We start from the raw sequence: 17,997 nt of genomic DNA, 5'->3' as shown, positions 1-17,997 counted from the left end.
ACTTTACAAAGTCACGGGGGGGGGGGTGTCCCCTTCTCTCTCCCGCTCCCTGCACAGCAACACACAAAAATTAGACACAGCTAATCACCTGCTTCCTAATTTTAAACCTCTCCCCCCCACCCCCCGTTTTAAAAATAAACCGGCTAACGAGATTTTAAAAGTCGGCTTATCCGGCGGACGGAACAGAAGCAAAAGGCAAGTTCTGGGAACACAAACCTTCGGTCGGCTGAGGCTTCGCGCTTCGACGTACCTGCATGCTTGACTCTTGATTAAAAATAAAAAGCTTTTTTTGTTTTTTTAATTATCCACAGCCCGGAGAGGGTTGGGTGCAACAGAGAGATACCGGTCTGTGTTAGGCGTGGGGGTCAAAGGAAAAAAAAATTAGGCAAAGTTTCCATGGCTCATATGACATGGGGGGAGGCGAACATGTCGGCACCCTCCCTCCCCAGTTTGGAGAGGGGAAGACTGCCCAAATTTTAGATTCCAGGGGGAAAGGGAAAGAAGAGAGAGAGAGAGAAAGAAGAGAAGAGAACCTCACGGTGTCATCCTGGTCACTTAAAAAAAAGAAAAGAAAAAGCAAACCACCTAAGCAGGGAGGAGAGTTGGCTGGCCGCACATGCCAGCTTCTAATCTCGACCGGGGTCACACGAGGTAATCCCTCCGCCGAGCAGAGCCTTGATTGGCCGCACCAGGCGTTTCTGTCTAGTCAGATCGCCCGGCTGAACCAGCTGCTGCAAGGAAGGACGCGCGTGCGGATGGGGGGGAGGGGAGGGGAGGGGGCCTGCTCCACGAGGGACGGCAGCTCGTGCCGGGAACTGTGTCAACTAGGGACAGCAAGGAAGGGTCCGTCCATTCCCCCCCCTCCCCCCGAGGCCGGTCGAGTAGCGGCGGAAGATCAAGCGCTCCAAAAAAGGATGCAAAAAAAAAAAAAATGGAGAGGAGAATCTTAGGTTCCATTTCCTCCTCTGCACATCTGGAGGCCGGGCCCAGGATTTTAAACTGATTTCTGCCTCTGCACGTCTGAATGTCGCAAGTACAGAGCTGGGCTATTCCAAGGATTTATCAGCCAAGGCAACGAGTGTCCGCTTGTTAGAGTTTCAGTCTGCTTCCTGTTTCTATGTTTTTAATACTCTTTCACAGTGCTTTTTTTCCTTTAAAAAAAAACACATTTATAGCCTATATATAGGCTATAGTATAACTAAGTTAAGCTAAGAAAGGATATAAGAGGTAGTGAGGGGTAATATGAGATTGGTTTGATAGAAAAACCTATTTCTTTTTCTTTTTGTAGTTAAGAGGTGTTGAAAAAAATAAGAATTAAGATTTAAGATATAATGAGTAGGATTTTATGATTAAGATGAGAGGGTGAAAAGTAGATATTACAATGTTACAAAGTTACTAAAAGAGGTTTGGAAATGAACGCAGAGGAGAGGACGGGAGGAGGTCCCAATGGAATGTTAAAAAACTGGGAAAAGACAATGAGATTTTTTTTGTAGTATTTTTGTATGTTTGTAGACTGTAGTTTTTGATACTTGTTTTGTTTTTTGTTTGTTATTGTTTGTATTTGTCTAATTGGAAAATTCAATAAATGTTTTTTTTAAAAAAAACACGTTAGGGGTACTCTCATTTTGACTCAAGAAAACCACCATTTTATAGTTCAAATTGGGAAAAATAAACACAGTAAATGGACAAAAGTACAAAGATTCACAAAATGTTTAGGGGTATGAGTACCCCTGTTTCCCTCCAGGGGAAAAAAGCACCGCTCTTTCATGTAAACTGCCTTGAGATGGTGGTTTAGAAGGCAATCAGTAAATTAATGAAGATAGTTACTCGGACGCAGCAACAGCTACCTGTCGTCGATTTTAGTCTTTGCATACTGTCAGTCTCTGCCTTATCTATACATTACTGCATGGATATTATCTGCCCACCCTTCAGCCTCCCGGGGCAGGTTACAAAACTTTAAACATAATATTTAAAACGGTTTAGAATAACTTAAAATCACAGAGAGAAGGCTGGTCCTGAAAACAGAAACCTCGAGTGCCAGAGGCCAGGATAAAGAATGCGTCTTCAGCATTCACTGGGAACTGTATAATGAAGGGGTCAGATGCAGGAGAGGGAGTTCCACAACTTAGGGGCTGCCACAGAGAAGGCCCTCCCCAGGGATACTGCTGTGACACACACAAATTGAGTTTCTGATGTGGTGGAACAAGCAAGATCTTAGCACCCACGAGGGGCTGTAGAGAAAGAGGAGGCCTTTCAGGTATGTAAGATTATGTAAATTACAACGTTCTAGCCAGAGCTGTCAACCTTCCTTTTTTTTGCATTAGGACACGGCGCTGGAACAAGTGAATTTCTCGCAAAAAAGGGGAAAGTTGACAGCTATGGTTCTAGCTGTTGTAATTAAGTTTTAACCACCCCATATCTGCTAGCCAATATTAATTTGTTAATGCTTGCCTGTTAAATTAAAAAAACAATCTAGAGGTCATTTTGAGATCCTGCAGGAAGTGCACAGCAACTTTCCCTTTTTTTAAGAAAGGGGAAGAATAATGAGTCATTGTTAGGAGAGGAAAAGCCGGTGTTTTCATTTTCACTGCCTGCTACGGAAACATACCGGAACCAAAGCAGCATCTTTGACATGGAACAGGTGGGACCTTTGCTTTTGCAGATTAAAACAAGACTGTCAATAATAATAATAATAATAATAATAATAATAATAATAATAATAATAATAATAAACTGGACTCAAGGGAAAGCAGAGCAAGACGTTTGGCACCAGCTTGGTTGCAGGAGCTGCCGGAAGGAGGAGTATAAGGAGCCGTCTGACTTTCTCAGAGACTCCAATCTGGATTTGTGTAGGGCAGGGACAGCCAACTTCCAGGAGACTGTGATCTACTCACGCAATTAAAAACTCGCAGTGATCTACCCCTTTTGGTGGGGGTTCAGGTCAAACCTCCCGGGGATCGACCACTAGATCGCTATTGGCCTATTGGCCATTCCTGGTGTATGGTTTACCCCTAAGCCTTTTCTTCTCCCAAAGATATCTCGCAAGGCAGCGGAATTTTAGGATGAGAGTCTTCCTTCTCCTAGATGGGCTCCCTTCCCAGGTGGACGAACCCCATCTGCCGCTCACTTCCCTCCACAGCACACGCAGAAACCGCCTTCTTGGCCATTGGACCCACTCTTGGTCTTGTCTGCTTGATCTGTCAAAGCCTGTCTTTGGATGCAGGGGAAGTCCCTAACTCACCGAGGGTTTGAGACCCATCGGCTACCCTCACATGGGTTAGCCGGCCAGTCGAAGCCATTTTCCAGGGTGTGGTCGCTGTCACCTGCTGGCAGCTTCTAGGAGCCACAGGTCAGAGCTGAGTGCAGGGTGTGGACCAAAGCTGGACAAATGACCCCAGAAGGATCACAACATCTCCCCCAACAGAGGTGCTACACCTCCCCTAACCCCCCATACAAAATGTACTTCTAAAATGTATGGGGGACCTTTTTTGCAACCCGGGGACGACGACATTCCATTCTAGGGAATCTCCAGGGGACCACATGCCAGTGGTGGGCAGGGCTAGAGCAATGTACGTAAATTATACCTTTTGTACGGTGAGTTTCTGCTCACACACACATACCTGAACACCCCTCTCCCTCTCCTCCGTCCAGCCAAGCAAAGAGTTAGGATCAGAATTCAAGCAGACACATTTCCAGCCCGGAAAAGACGCTCAAGCAGGTTGAGAGGCAGGGGCAATGAAGGGCATGGCCTGGGGAAGAGTCCCAAGGGCCGGACAAGAGGAGCTTGGAGGGCCGCACCTGGCCTCTAGCCCAGAGGTTCCCCACCCCTGACTAATGCAGCTTAGGTGAGGACCCTCAGAGACTCTCCCGAGGGGAGGCAAGAAGCGCCCACTCCACCAAGTGACCCACATCATTAAGAATCCACTGGGGACAGCCCACCCCAGCTCCCACTTTTTTGACTGCAGAATGGAATGTGTTGGAGCAGGGTGGATAAAAAAAAATCAATGATTTTTTTTTGGGGGGGGGGGTAAAAAAACCAGATTTTTAAAATATAAATCAGATGTTTTAAAATTTAAATCAGATTTTTAAAATAAAATGCTTTTGGAAGGAAAATATTTCTAAAGATACTTTTCCATTTAAGTTACATTGTAGTCCAAATAAGAGGTTTTTTAAAAAGTTTTTCATGTGTGCTAAAACTCAGTCTAAAGTTTGTTTTTTAAAAAAAAACATCGTTTAACCACATCAGTTAACAAACATGGATACATATGCTATAATGTTATTGTTTTAGTTAAATAAATTGTTTAAATTGTTATTAAGGAAATGAAAAGTTGTCCAATGGAAACAGTTAACTTATTAAACCCCACAATAATTCCATAATCATCTGTCAAAGTATTTCTAACAGTATAACCAAATCAGTAATTTTTATATGACTGTGAAAACTGCTCCGAAAATTTATTACACCAAAAATGAAACCTTCATCTGGTTGTAAATATTAAGATTATACCAGCAAGAATGAGTCTTTCTGTAAAAATAAAAATTAAATCAAGTCTTACTAATTAGTGATTTAAGTCGTGATTTAAATCAAATCCACCCTGTGCTGGAGAGTCAAGATCATGATTCTATCGACAGAACCATTTTCTCACAATTCTCTCCAGGTGGGGACAATGCAAGCCAGCGAGAAACCCAAAACCTTTTGGCTGAACACACTCTGTTTTAAAATCACTGCTAAAACACCCCTAAAAACGCCAACGGGTGATTGACAGCTATTCAGAGATTTCCCAGAGCTCCCAAACAACAAATTTTCTACACATTTCCACCTTGGATCCACAACCATGGCCCCTACCGACCCCTCCTGACCTCAAACAGTTTCAGCCAGAGGGAGTGAAGCTGACCAGCGATCACTGCTCTTCCAGCCGTAGCTCAGTGGCAGAGCACACACTTTGCCTGAAGAAGTTCCCAGGTTCGATCCCCTGCGTCTCCAGGTGGGGCTAGGAGAGACCCCCTGCCCTGGAGAGTGCCGCTGCCAGTCAGTGCAGACAACACTGAGCTAGGTGGGCCAATGTCCGACTCAGTATAAGGCAGCTTCCTATGTTCCTTTTAAAACCAGACCTTGATTCAGAACCAAGAGGACTGGAAACTTGGCTTTATTTTTAGGAGCCACAGTCCACAGCTTCCATCCCCAGAATCTCCAGGTGGGGTTGGGAGAAACCCACATGGGACCACAGAATTGTAGAGTTGGAAGGGACAACAAGAATCACTTAGTCCAACCCCTCTGCAATGCAGGAACTTTTTGCCCCAACGTGGGTATCGAATCCACAGCCCTGATTAAGAGTCCCACGCTTGTACAGACTGCCTGAAACCGCAGAGCGCCCCTGCCGGTCCCTGTGTAGACAATCTTGAGCTAGACTTGTACACGGCCATTTCCTATGTCCCTGTTTAGTTCGTCCCTAAACAGCCGGAGGGAAACTGGATTGGAAACTGAAAGGCCAACCAGAAAATGTTCCTTGGAAAGTTAACGGGTCAGATCCATTGACTCCTTGTTCTTGCTGCCAATGTACAAGCAGAAACATCATCCCAAAAGGGGGGGGGGCAGAGAATTACTGGGACTCTGTGTTCCAGCCTGCGTCACATCCGATAAGCAGAGGGGGATTCCAGAATCTTCCCAGGTCCCAAATGGCTGGGGGAAAGGAGGAGCAGGAGGGAGAATTTACTGGTCAATGCCTGGTACTTACAAGACAAAGTGTGTATGTTTGTAAGAATGTAAGAGGGGTGAGTGAGTTGGTGCGTGTCAGAACTTAAGAGCCCTACAGCTAGATCAGGCCACTGGCCCATCTAGTCCTGCATCCTGTTCTCACATTGGCCCATCAGATGCCTCCAGGAAGCCCCCCAAGCAGGGCAAGCAGACCGACAGCCCTGTGGTGCTGCTGCACTCGTCATTTGGTAATTGGAGGTAGACTGCCCTGGCACACAGAGGCTCAATTGTTGATGAGGTTAGCCTCCAAAACGACATAAGGAGAGTCCTGCTAGGTCAGGCCAAAGGCCCATCTAGTCCAGTATCCTTTGACACATACACACACACACGCCAAGCAGACACCCCTGGGGAACCCACAGGGAGGAAGAGACAGAGAGACAGACAGAGAGAGAGAGAAAGAGAGAAAGAGAGAGAGAGAGAGATCTTTTTTCTTTGTACAACAGTGAAGTCTCCAGTTTTAGTCCAAGTAAAAACCCTTTGCCCAAGCCACCAGTACATTTGGGGTGGGGGAAAACTGGTTTAAAAACAGCGCATAGAAAATTACATATACCGTATGTGTATATATATATATGTGTGTGTGTGTGTGTGTGTAAGATAATAATAATTTTAAAATTGCCTTTTTCAGTCGTGAGAAAACGAGCGGGTCGCACCACTCAACGCAACGCACCTGGTTCCTTCCCCGCCGCTTGCCATAGTTCCTTCGCACAAGGGCCTTGTAGTTCTCATTTTTCTTGGTCAAATAGTAATACAAGACACAGTCCGGAACATTCTGGAATGGAAAGATTCGCTTACTTATGGGCCCTCGGTGGGATACGGCATGTCAATGTTCTCGCTATCCATTGTGCAGTCCCAGGCTTAGAAGTGAGGGAATTGCATTAGCCTGGGGGGGTCACACACAATGCTTACACACCGCTGCGGGTGCCTTTCGCCAAAGTGTGGCCTGTGTGAATATTTGTTGTGGACAATTTTAATCAGGCATCGTTTGTAAGTGCAAACCACTTAAGAAGCCATCTTGGGAATTAAGTGGACATCCTATCACAACACCCCTCCCCAAAAAACGCATCATCTCACCTTTCTTTCTAAGTAGGAAGCAATTAGGCCAAAGTTCTTAGGATGCTGGACAAATCTGACGGGGAGGAAAACACACAGAGAAAACATCATGTTCTGCCATTCAAAATTAAAACCATCACAGTTACCATTTGGCTAGACCCCTTTTGCAACCTGGTTAAAGGCAAGTCCAAATATTAAAAAGCAGGGCTTCCAAATAGGCAAAGCGCCCCCACCCCATTTTCAAGAAACCCTGCTTGATCGCCCTGTCGGCTCCTAGAATTTAACTGGCGGAAGGGCTGTAGCCTAGTTTGAGAGCCCTGGCTTCACATGCAGAAGGTCCCAGGTTCGAGCCCTGGCATCTCCAGGTGAGCTGGGAAAAACTGCTGGTCTGTGCAGACAATACTAAGCTTGATGGGCTGGCTTTGCAGAAGTCAGCTGTGTAGGTTCCTAGTAAATCAGCCCTCTAATTCAGAATCACGAGGACTCGAATCTTGTGGGAAAGGCCCATTAAACTAAGGGGCTGTGCTTATCCTTTGCATGCCAAAGATCCCTGGTCCAATCCCTAATCTGCAGGTGGGGCTAGGAAAAGGCTTCCTTGCCTGAACCCCTAGAGAGATGCTGCGAAACAGTGCAAACAATACTGAGCTAGATGGATTAATGGCCTGGCTCATTATAAGGCAGCATTCTGTGTTCCTTTTGCCGGACATCACCTGCAGGGTCCAAAAGTCTATATTCTCATCATCCATCAGAACTAGAAACTTGAACTCTGTTTTGGGTTTTTTTAATGAAAGGTGAGCATTTCAGGGTTGAATACAAAACCTGACGTCTACATGCCACTTGCATGGCAACCGCAGAAAACACACACCTGAATCGGAAGTAACTGTGAGCATCTATTATCAATCTGTGTTTTGTCAATCATTAAGCTGAATAAGCAGATATGGGAAAGGATCCACTGCCCCCGCAAGCAGACCTTTCACAGGGTGAGCCAACAAAATGGAAGTCTTTTAATCAACCAGTTTTTCCATTGTGTCCATACTTAGACATTACGGTTCCCAGCTTCAGGTTTGAAGCTGACTTAATGATATATACACTCAGGGACGTGGGTGGCACTGTGGTCTAAGCCACTGAGCCTCTTGGGCTTGCCGATCACAAGTTCGGCAGTTCGAGTCTGTGCGACGGGGTGAGCTCCCGTTGCTCTGTCCCAGCTCCTGCCAACCTAGCAGTTCAAAAGCATACCGGCGTGAGCAGATAAATAGGTACCGCTGCGGCGGGAAGGTAAACGGCGTTTCCGTGCGCTCTGGCACTCATCATGGTGTTCTGTGTACCAGAAGCGGTTTAGTCATGCTGGACACATGACTCGGAAAAGCTGTCTGCAGACAAATGCAGGCTCCCTCGGCCTGAAAGCGGAGATGAGCGCAGCACCCCATAGTCGAATTTGACTGGACGTAACCGTCCAGGGGTCCTAATAATATACAATTCCCATCTGCCCCGTCTAGCCCTACCAACCATCAAGAATGATGGGAGCTGTAGTCCAGCAACAACTGGAGGTTGACAGGTTGCCCATCCCTGATTTAAAAGGAGGCAGAGTTACGCTGGAGGGGCAGTAAAGGCAAGTGATGGAGGGGAAGTAAGAGCAAGTGACAATCCAGTTCAGGGATAGGGTACCTTTATCCCTCCAGGTGTTGCTGGGACTCCCTAGCCCCATTAGCCCCATCCAATGGTCAAGGATGATGGGAGCTGTAGTCCATGGGAGGGCCACAGATTCCCCATTCCTGAATTAGACCATCACTTGCCTTTACTGGCCCTAGTTGGTCGCCATGCAACAGATTTTTCTACTGTGCAATGCAAACCCTAAAAAAACCCCCACAAAATAAATAAAAGTACTTTTCTTTAAAGATCTCCTTCTCGTGGTCTGTCCAGACGTTCATGAACTGCCGGTCCTTGTAGATCTTCATGGGGTCCTCCATCAGCCCGTTCATGTTTATGAACTTCACCCGCCTCTGTTCCGCGTCAAACATCATGGGAGGGATGACCGAGAGCTGACGCATTTGTTTCTCGTTATTCTGCAAGACCAGAGAAGAAAAAAGCACACACAAAATTAATAGTGAAGTTTCTGTTTACAAGTAATGGACCCCCAAATCAGCCAACACAGAGCCAAAATTGCTTTTTAAAAAGGGGGGGAGGGGGTGTCAGCTCTTGCGGTTACATCTTGGACTTCCTTAGTTACAAGTACAGAAGAAGAAGAAGAAGAAGAAGAAGAAGAAGAAGAAGAAGAAGAAGAAGAAGAAGAAAGATTTTTCTCTTTGGCCCACAGCATCTTTATCCAGTCCCAGTGCAGCTTTTTTTGGAACAGGGAAGATGGTGGCGCTTGTTCATGAAAAGCTACCCTTTGCTGCAGATGATTTAAGGGGTTTGCCAACACTGTAAGAAAATACACATTAGGACAGGGAAAACATGCTGTGCTGCACATGGTGTAAGATCAGGCTATAAAAAGCACAGGATGTGTGTACCACGCTGGACTTCGGACTTCAGGATTCGAATCCATGTTCACACACGTAAGAATGTCCCAGCCATAAGGCTTGCTGCGTTGGTCTGGACCAGGCCCATCTCGACCCACAAAGCCCCCCTCTGACTAGCCTACCTCGGAAGAGCCCAGTTGGGTCAGGCCAAAGGCCCATTCACACCCATACGGTTAAAACACTATGAGATCACTTTAAACATTCAAGGCTTCTCCCAAAGACTCCTGGGAAGTGTAGTTTGCTAAGGATGCTGAGAGTTGTTAATATATGCCTATTCCCATCCCGGAGCCACAATCCCCAGAGTTCCCTGTGAAGGCAATTATAGCTCTGGGAGGGGACTAGGGGGTCTCCTGACAAAGAGAAGAGGATGGATAGGCAAGGGACTCGGTACAAGGTTACTGCACCCTCCCCTCTTTCAAATTCAAAGATGCTGTGTGTGTGCATGTGAGCCGCTCTGGGAGCCTTTTCGGCTGAAGAGCAGGGTAAAGATGCTCCAATATAAATAAGAAGCCCGGTCCTCACCTCCTGTTCCGAGAGCCCGTCGATTATCTCCGAGATTTCGTGCTCGCTCCGGGCGATGGTCGCCGAAAGTCCGGTCCCTCTCTGCCCCACCCTGGGGGTGCAACAACAACAACAGAAAGGGAAACCAAAATGAAAAGAAAAAAAGTAGCTTTTTTCTGAGAACAGGAAAACAATTGGCAATGTCAGGGTGAGGTGTGGTCAGTCAGCCTCTTCAGGGCCGGCCGTGACAGAATGCATGCTAGCTTAGGCAAAAGATGTGAGGGAAATGGTTTTTGTTTGTTTTTTAAGCTCTCTCCTACATATAAATAAAACAAGAACTGAAGATCACCCTATCAGCAGCAAGAGGGCCGGCCCTACCATGAGGCAGAGCAATGCAGCCGCCTCAGGTGGCAGATAATGGAGGGACAAGGAACAGCGACAAGATTTTGGAGGGCAGAGATGAATGCACTGTTGATGCAACTGCAAAATGTTCTGATACAGCCCAGGGAAGGAGGCCTGAGCCCATTTCAGAGAGATGCCTTCACACAGCCCCAAACTGACGCGTGAAATTTGCACCACTGTAGGATGTGTGGGGTGGCCTCTTCCTTTTAAGGTGGCTTTTAAAAGGAGAGAGGGAGAGGAATCCCCAACTGGCAGAAGGAATCCCCAACTGAATTCATTATAGAGACATTGGATTCTTATCTCGTTATACATGACAAAGCTATTTTTAACCTTCTCGCCCATAGCTTTTTCCTGTAAGACCAACTGCAGTCGTTAACAGTCAACAGGTTTACCACAGCTATCAGCCTATCACCCATTCCCACCACCCTTCTGAGTTATACCCCTCCCCACCCTCTCACTATATATAAGGGTCTGGTGACTTCTGTTTCAGTGTATCTGAAGAAGTGTGCATGCACACGAAAGCTCATACCAAGAACAAACTTAGTTGGTCTCTAAGGTGCTACTGGAAGGATTTTAGTTTATTTTTTATTTTATTTTGAATTCATTATTTCATTCATCGCATTTGCAACCCACCTTTCCTCTGAGGAGCTGAAGGTGGCGGACGTGGTTCTCCTCTTCAATTTGTCCTCAACGAGCCTGTGAGGGAGGTTGGGCTGAGAGTGAGTGAGTGACTGGCCCGAGATCACCAACTGAGCTTCATGGCTGAGTAGGGGGATTTGAACCCAGGTCTCCCAGGTCCTAGTCCAGGACGTTAACCAATGCACCACACTGCCTCTCCTACACCACTCTGGGATATGGCCCTCTGATCAATGTCCCGCTCGAGAGGCACCGCCCAGGTGCTGCTGGGGGAAATCAGAAGGCTGGACCAGATCGGCCTTCGCCAACCTGGTGCCCTCCAGACCATTTGGACCCTCAGTCCCGTTTACCTCTGAAACCGCTCCTGCTGCTCCCTCTGCTTCCGGATCTCGGGGAACTGCTTCTCGTAATACTCGCGGGTCTTGCTCTCCTTTGCCTTCCGGCGGGGGTTGTTCTCTATGCGATCCACTTTTTTCTCCCAGGCTTCCATCAGCTGATCGTAACGCTGACAGATTTTCTGCTCCTAGTTAATTCCACACAACCCTGGATTAATAAAAGCTCTCTCTCGCACATGTGAACACTAGAATGCCACCGCGTGACACAAAACCGAAATGGCAGCGGCTTCAGCAGGGCATACAGACCTGGTTCACAAATACTGCTAAACCATGGTTAGCGTAAACCACAATTAAAGCTGAGGCACCTTGCAGCCTGTCACTTAAACCTGGGTTTGTCACACCACAGGATACTTAAAAGCATCAGCAAGGTGATCCTTGAGAGCAGCTCAATTTTTTCTCCGCTGTTCACTCATGGCTCTGTATATTTGGTGATGGCTCCTTAACCATGGTTAAGAAGGAGGTCCAAGTTTGCACGTAATGCTAAGCTATGGTTAATACCAACTAAAGTTTATAAGCCAGATACAAATCCTTGGTTATGATTAATCTTAAAACAAGCCGACAAACCATAATTATGGTACTGATCTGGGCTCTCACATAATGCTAAGTCACGATTTAATATAGTTTAATAATCCACGGTTTAGCATTATGCGCAAACCGGAGATGCACCAAGCCGCGTAATTTTGCCCTGTTTCAGTTTCACTGGTGCTCAATCAGAGCTCTGTTTCGTTTTTAACAAAGAACACACAAAATTAAATGGTTGGTAATTTTGTAGGCATTTCTCATGTAAAACACACCCTTTTTGATGCAACCTGGTGTAGCTAAATTCAATTCATTTTTTAGAGCTAGTATGTCTTAATGTCACAGTTAGCTTATTCATACCCAAATTTAATAGCTTCCATACTTAGGGCCATTTCTCTTGCCTGTGGGGCTTGGGGTGCTGAGTTCTGAGCCCAGAAAGGAGAGCCACCTGCAAGGTTTGGGTATTTGCCACCTATGCCCACATATAGGCAGATGAATGACGTGTGCTGCACTTTGTGTATAAAGGACAACTCTCAGCACCGAAATAAATACCCTCGTAACTGATGAATGACAGTGAGTTTTGGGGTGTGTTTTAGGGGGAGGGAAAAGACAGCCTGTGCTAACAACAAGTTAATCGGCTGCTCCCAATAATTTATGCACAAGAGGACAAAAAATAAACAAATAAATAGATCCATACCCTCTGTTTCCTGGCGTGATTCCTTCTCTTGAAAAAGAGGATCAGTTTTTTTCTCATGACTTGGTTCCTAACAAAAAAAAAGAGCATGAAGGGCATCAGAAGAGAGCATGGCTGCTGGATCTGGCCAAAGGGATCCCACTGAGTCTAGCATCCTGTCTTCACAGTGGCCAATCAGAGGCACATACCCCCCCATGGGAAGCCTGTAAGAAGGACATCCCAATTTGCGGCTCCTAGCAACTAGGATTCAGAGACACCCTGCCTCCAACCGCGGAGGCAGAGCAAAGCCTAGCTCAGGGGTTGGCAAACTTACCAGGCCTCGGGCCGGTTCCTCCAGCGCCGATCGCACGGCGGGCCAGAGGGCAGGGGAGCGCGCACCCATATGCGTGCGCACACGCTATTTCCGACGCACTTCTGGGTCGGCAGAGCACCGGAAATAGCGTGTGTGCATGCACACGGGCCTCCTCAGACCTGGAAGTGCGCTGGAAATGATGCTTGCGCATGCGGCACAAGCTATTTCCGGTGCTCCGCCGACCCGGAAGTGGGCAGCCGCACCGCGCTGGTAAGAGCAGGCGGCAGCAGCGGGTGGTGGGTGTCGCCACGGGCCGGATAACTGGGTCCCTCAGGCCGTATCTGGCCCGTAGGCCTTAGTTTGGGGACCCCTGGCCTAGCTGGATCAGGCTAGTAGCACATCTAGTCCAGCATCCTGTTCTCAAAGTGGCCTGCCAGCAGGACCTGAACACTCTCTCCCGCTGCCCTTTCCAGAAACTGGAAATATTCAGAGGCAGAGCATAGCCACCTAGCTGGTACCTCTTGATAGATTTATTCTCCTCCATGAATTTGTCCAATCCTCTTTTTATTAAGTCTTTACAATGAAAAAATATTACTATTATTATTATTATTATTATTATTATTATTATTATTATTATTATTATTATTATTTATTAGTGGTACCTTGGTTCTCAAACATCATTGTACTCAAACAATTTGGAACCCAAACACTGCAAACCTGGAAGTGTTCTGGTTTGCAAACTTTTTTCGGAAGCCAAACGTGCTCCGTTTTGAGTGTTACGCTTCCGATTTGAGTGTTACACTGATGTTTCTGCTATTAATTTTGCGTTTTTGTTTTTGCGGCTCTTTTTTCTTTTGTTTTTGTGGCTGTGTGCAGCCCAGTTCAGCTACTGATGGATTGATTGTATGACTGCAGTACATTGTTTATTGCTTTCATTTCCCTGACACATTATCTCATTAAGATAGTAAAATTCATGTCAAATGGCTGTTTTAGGGTTTTTTTTAAAAAAAGTCTGGGACGGATTAATCCATTTTGCATTACTGTACTTTCTATGTGAAAGCGCGCCTTGGTTTTGGAACACTTTGGTTTTGGAAGTGACTTCCGGAACGGATGAAGTTTGAGAACCAAGGTACCACTGTATTAAAGGAAACAAGAAAGGAATGAAAAGGAAAAGAAAGATTTCTTAAAACGAGGGAGAAATGAGCAAGAAGGACTTTCCACTCTCAGTTGCATATACAAGAGTCCAATCCTCTTTCAAAGCAATCCAGGCTGGGGAGCCATCACGCTGGTGGAGATGCAAGGCACTTACGTTTTGATGTTTTCATGGTACACCTTTGTGTCCGATGGCTGGTTGTAGAGGGGCTGCGAAGCAGGGGGTGGAAAGGAAAAAAGGTAAGAAGCACAAAGAATCGCATCGGGAGGGGTCCAAAGGGTTGTCTAGCCCAGGGGTCCCCAAACTAAGGCCCAGGGGCCGGATGCGGCCCAATCGCCTTCTAAATCCAGCCCACGGATGGTCCGGGAATCAGCGTGTTTTTACATGAGTAGAATGTGTGCTTTTATTTAAAATGCATCTCTGGGTTATTTGTGGGGCATAGGAATTTGTTCATCTTTTTTCCCCAAAATATAGTCCGGCCCCCCAACAAGGTCTGAGGGACGGTGGACCAGCACCCTGCTGAAAAAGTTTTCTGACCCCTGGTCTAGCCCAACCCAATAGCACAGAACACATCAGGGCAAGCACAGCCAGCCAGAAACACCCACCCGCCCTAGAAAGCTGGGCCAGGGAGTTCCACTTCAAAGGAGGTTCACAACCCATCAAGACACTTAGTGCCCTCCCAGATCTGGGGTGCTCCCAACTCACTGGTCACTGGGAAGTGGGGCCCAAGAACCTGTGGGGAGAATCCTCACCCCACCCCTGGGTTGGAAGCGCTAAAAGCAAGTTTGAGAACGAGACACATGGAAAGGCCACAAAAGTTATAGGGTTGCTCACCAGTTCGACTTTGGGGCCGAGGCCTTCGAAGATCTTGTGGGCTTCTTCGGCCTTTTTCTGCAAAGCCAGGGGTGGGGGTTGAGGGGGGGGGAAGAAAGGCATCATTTGATGGCCCAGAAAACCAGCATGGTGATATACAGTACATGCACCCATATTGGTAGACAGAGATATGTACACACGTTTCAATAAATGGATATAGATAGGTATACACACACACCACGGGTTTCTATGGATAGGCAGAAGTGTACACACAGAGAGAGAGGTTTCAATATAAATAGATGGGCTTACACACAGAAAGAGGTTTATATGGATAGATGTGTTTGCCAATACACAGTTTCAACAGATAAGGTAGGTATACACGGAGAGTTCTCTATGGGTAGATAGATGTGGGGACACACCCACAGGTTTTGATAGATATAGATTATGTTTACACACAGATAAGTTTATATGGATAGACAGATATGTACACCCACACAGGTTTAAATGGATATAGATAGCTTTCTATAAACAAACACACACATGCTCCCTCCTTCTATCTGTCCCTTATAGCAAGTCATAGCACTGGGGCACTTAAGAGAAAATACACAGACACAAACATATAGATATATAGATAGATACACACACACACACACAAACACACAAACACACACACACACACATACAGGTGAAACTCAAAAAATTAGAATATCGTGGAAAGGTTCATTTCTTTCAGTAATTCAACTTTAAAGGTGAAACTAATAAATGAGATAGACTCATGACATGCAAAGTGAGATAAGTCAAGCCTTTATTTGTTATAATTGTGATGATTATGGCATACAGCTGATGAGAACCCCAAATTAACAATTTCAACTTTGGGGTTTTCATCAGCTATATGCCATAATCATCACAATTACAGTGGTACCTCGGGTTACATACGCTTCAGGTTACAGACTCCGCTAACCCAGAAATAACGCTTCAGGTTAAGAACTTTGCTTCAGGATAAGAACAGAAATTGTGCTCTGGCGGCGCAGCGGCAGCGGGAGGCCCCATTAGCTAAAGTGGTGCTTCAGGTTAAGAATGGACCTCTGGAACGAATTAAGTACGTAACCAGAGGTACCACTGTATAACAAGCAAAGGCTTGACATATCTCGCTTTGCATGTCATGAGTCTATCTCATATGTTAAACTCCAGTAGCTAATGAAAACAATTGCTTACATAAATGGACTTTTCCACGATATTCTAATTTTTCAAGTTTCACCTGTATATTAAGGAAACATTTCACACAACATTCTGAGAGCAAAAATATTTTCTAAGGAGGGTTGTCCATCCCAAACCCAGCTCCATTTCTGCATTTTTTTATCCCCTGCCCAACCCTGGTTCTTCACAACCGAGCTGCGAAGCTCCCCCTCAATGCTTCAATGCTAAATATAATGTTGTTGTTGATGATGATAATGATAATGATGATGGAGGGGGAGAGAGACATTAAAGGTCTACCATGCCTGAAGGGCCAGGTGGCTGCTTGGACACTTGCACTTGGAGCCAGGGGTTTGCTTGGTCTCCAAAGAGCTCTGGGATCCGAATTTTAAGGCCTTGCCTCCTGGCCAAAATATCCCTCCCCCAAGACCAGCTGAACTTTCCAGCTGAAACGGAGGTTATTTGTGCTGACCTCGCCTTCCTCTTTGACCGCATTCTTCTCCATGGAAATGGCTCTCGCTTGCACAACAGGGAGAATAGAGATAACTCTCTCTCTCTCTCACACACACACACACACACAGGTCACAGCCAGGCCTGTGTACATTCAGTGTCGCCACCACCATGTTGCATCAGGCAGGAGTTTGGCAACAGACACAGAGCACGGTTCCCACGGCTGTGCTCAAAAGATCGGGGGGCACCCTCAATTCAAGCAGCCAGAGAGGTGGCTGGGTGGAATGTCCGGGGAAGGGGCTTCACGGCCCACCTGCCCCTGAGGTGACTAGCAAACGTGGAATGGGTTACGCCAGTGGATCCCAAAGTGGGCAGCACGGCTCCCTAGGGGGCGGTGGGATTGCCATGGGGGGCACCAAGGGGCAATTGGGGTGCTCGAGTTGTAAATACCTCTCGGACTTTAAAAAGCTGGTGTCACTGGACTGAGTACATCAATTGTGATGAATTAATTACTGGTAAACTAAATAGTTTTAATTGGATTTTGAATCAATGTGCAGTTAACTGTGGCTGTTTTGAAGTTTATTGTGCTATTATGTTCCTTAGTGGGTCACGCAAACCGCTATTTAAATAATGCTTTTTACGAGGCAGGACAGGGGGCACTGGGGATGAGTTTATGGAACCAAGGGGGCCGTGCCCCAAGAAGTTAGGGAACCACAGGATTACGGTATATCCTGTGATGACAACACGTACTTTCCTTGCTCAGAAAGATACCAGAAAAGAGTTGGGCACTGGAGCATCTGGCTGACTGGTGCTTAAAAAGCCTCTGGAATATACCAGGGGTGAGGAACCTGTACCCCTCCCTACAAATGTAGCCTTCCAGATCCCTGACCAATGCGCTGGCAGGGGCTGATGGGAGCTGGAGTCCAGCAACATCTGGAGGACTCCATCTTCCTAAGAGCAAAATTTATCTATCATTCTTATTAGTCTTATTATAGTGAGCTGATGGAGGGGAAAGTCCCAACAAGTACACCTTTTTACAGGTATTCAGCTCTGAGCGAGCCCCAGACTTGTGGAACTGTGGCCACGTGCTTGGCAGATGAGAAGCTTAAAGCCTGCTTCAAAACGTTCCCCTGGAAGTTCTTGCAAAGCTGAACTTGGAATAAAGAAAGGGCGTCTGCTATATACACAGGGTTGCCGCTTTTACAACGACATACGCCGGGTTTTTATTTCCCCGGTCATACAAAATCCTTTAAATGAATTCCAATGCCTTAAATGCCTTGTAGAAGATATGGACCCCAAGATTACCCTGAAAGTAGCTAAATACTGTGTAGCAGCCATAAAGCTCAGAGAACAAGTGGTGTTATCGCTATGAATAGGACCCTAAATGGCAATTTTTAGGCCATATTTTAATGCCCCAATTCTAATCTATATATTTTAAATGCTGCTGTATACGTATATATATGTGTATGGTTTTTGCTGTGCAAATTTTAATGTACTATTTTTGTATTGTTGATTTAGTAAGTTGGTCTGTGACCGTAAAAATAAATTCATTCATTCATATACACAGGGTGCACTTACTCTTGGGAACTCATGACAACCTCGTTCCATAGAAAACGAGGCAGTCTCT

At 46.2% G+C, this 17,997-nt stretch overlaps 1 protein-coding gene across 5 annotated transcripts in view; it reads right to left on the bottom strand.

Moving 5' to 3' along the window:
- NCOR1 (nuclear receptor corepressor 1) overlaps positions 1 to 17,997 on the bottom strand; it is a 101,104-nt gene that overhangs the window by 59,181 nt on the left and 23,926 nt on the right. Inside the window, exons 7-15 of one of the 5 annotated variants that reach the window (XM_033172276.1) lie at positions 14,748 to 14,804; positions 14,070 to 14,122; positions 12,472 to 12,538; positions 11,211 to 11,383; positions 10,858 to 10,920; positions 9,844 to 9,949; positions 8,687 to 8,865; positions 6,824 to 6,878; positions 6,369 to 6,521 (exon numbers count right to left, since the gene is read on the bottom strand). In XM_033172276.1, the coding sequence (XP_033028167.1) occupies positions 6,369 to 6,521; positions 6,824 to 6,878; positions 8,687 to 8,865; positions 9,844 to 9,949; positions 10,858 to 10,920; positions 11,211 to 11,383; positions 12,472 to 12,538; positions 14,070 to 14,122; positions 14,748 to 14,804 (906 nt within the window). The remainder of the gene's footprint in view (positions 1 to 6,368; positions 6,522 to 6,823; positions 6,879 to 8,686; positions 8,866 to 9,843; positions 9,950 to 10,857; positions 10,921 to 11,210; positions 11,384 to 12,471; positions 12,539 to 14,069; positions 14,123 to 14,747; positions 14,805 to 17,997) is intronic. The other 4 variants (XM_033172280.1, XM_033172277.1, XM_033172278.1 and 1 more) reach the window with 4 other exon arrangements.

This window comes from Lacerta agilis, chromosome 15, assembly GCF_009819535.1.
Source record: "Lacerta agilis isolate rLacAgi1 chromosome 15, rLacAgi1.pri, whole genome shotgun sequence".
Taxonomy (NCBI): Eukaryota; Metazoa; Chordata; class Lepidosauria; order Squamata; family Lacertidae; genus Lacerta; species Lacerta agilis.
This window is presented reverse-complemented; position numbering and strand designations above follow the sequence as displayed.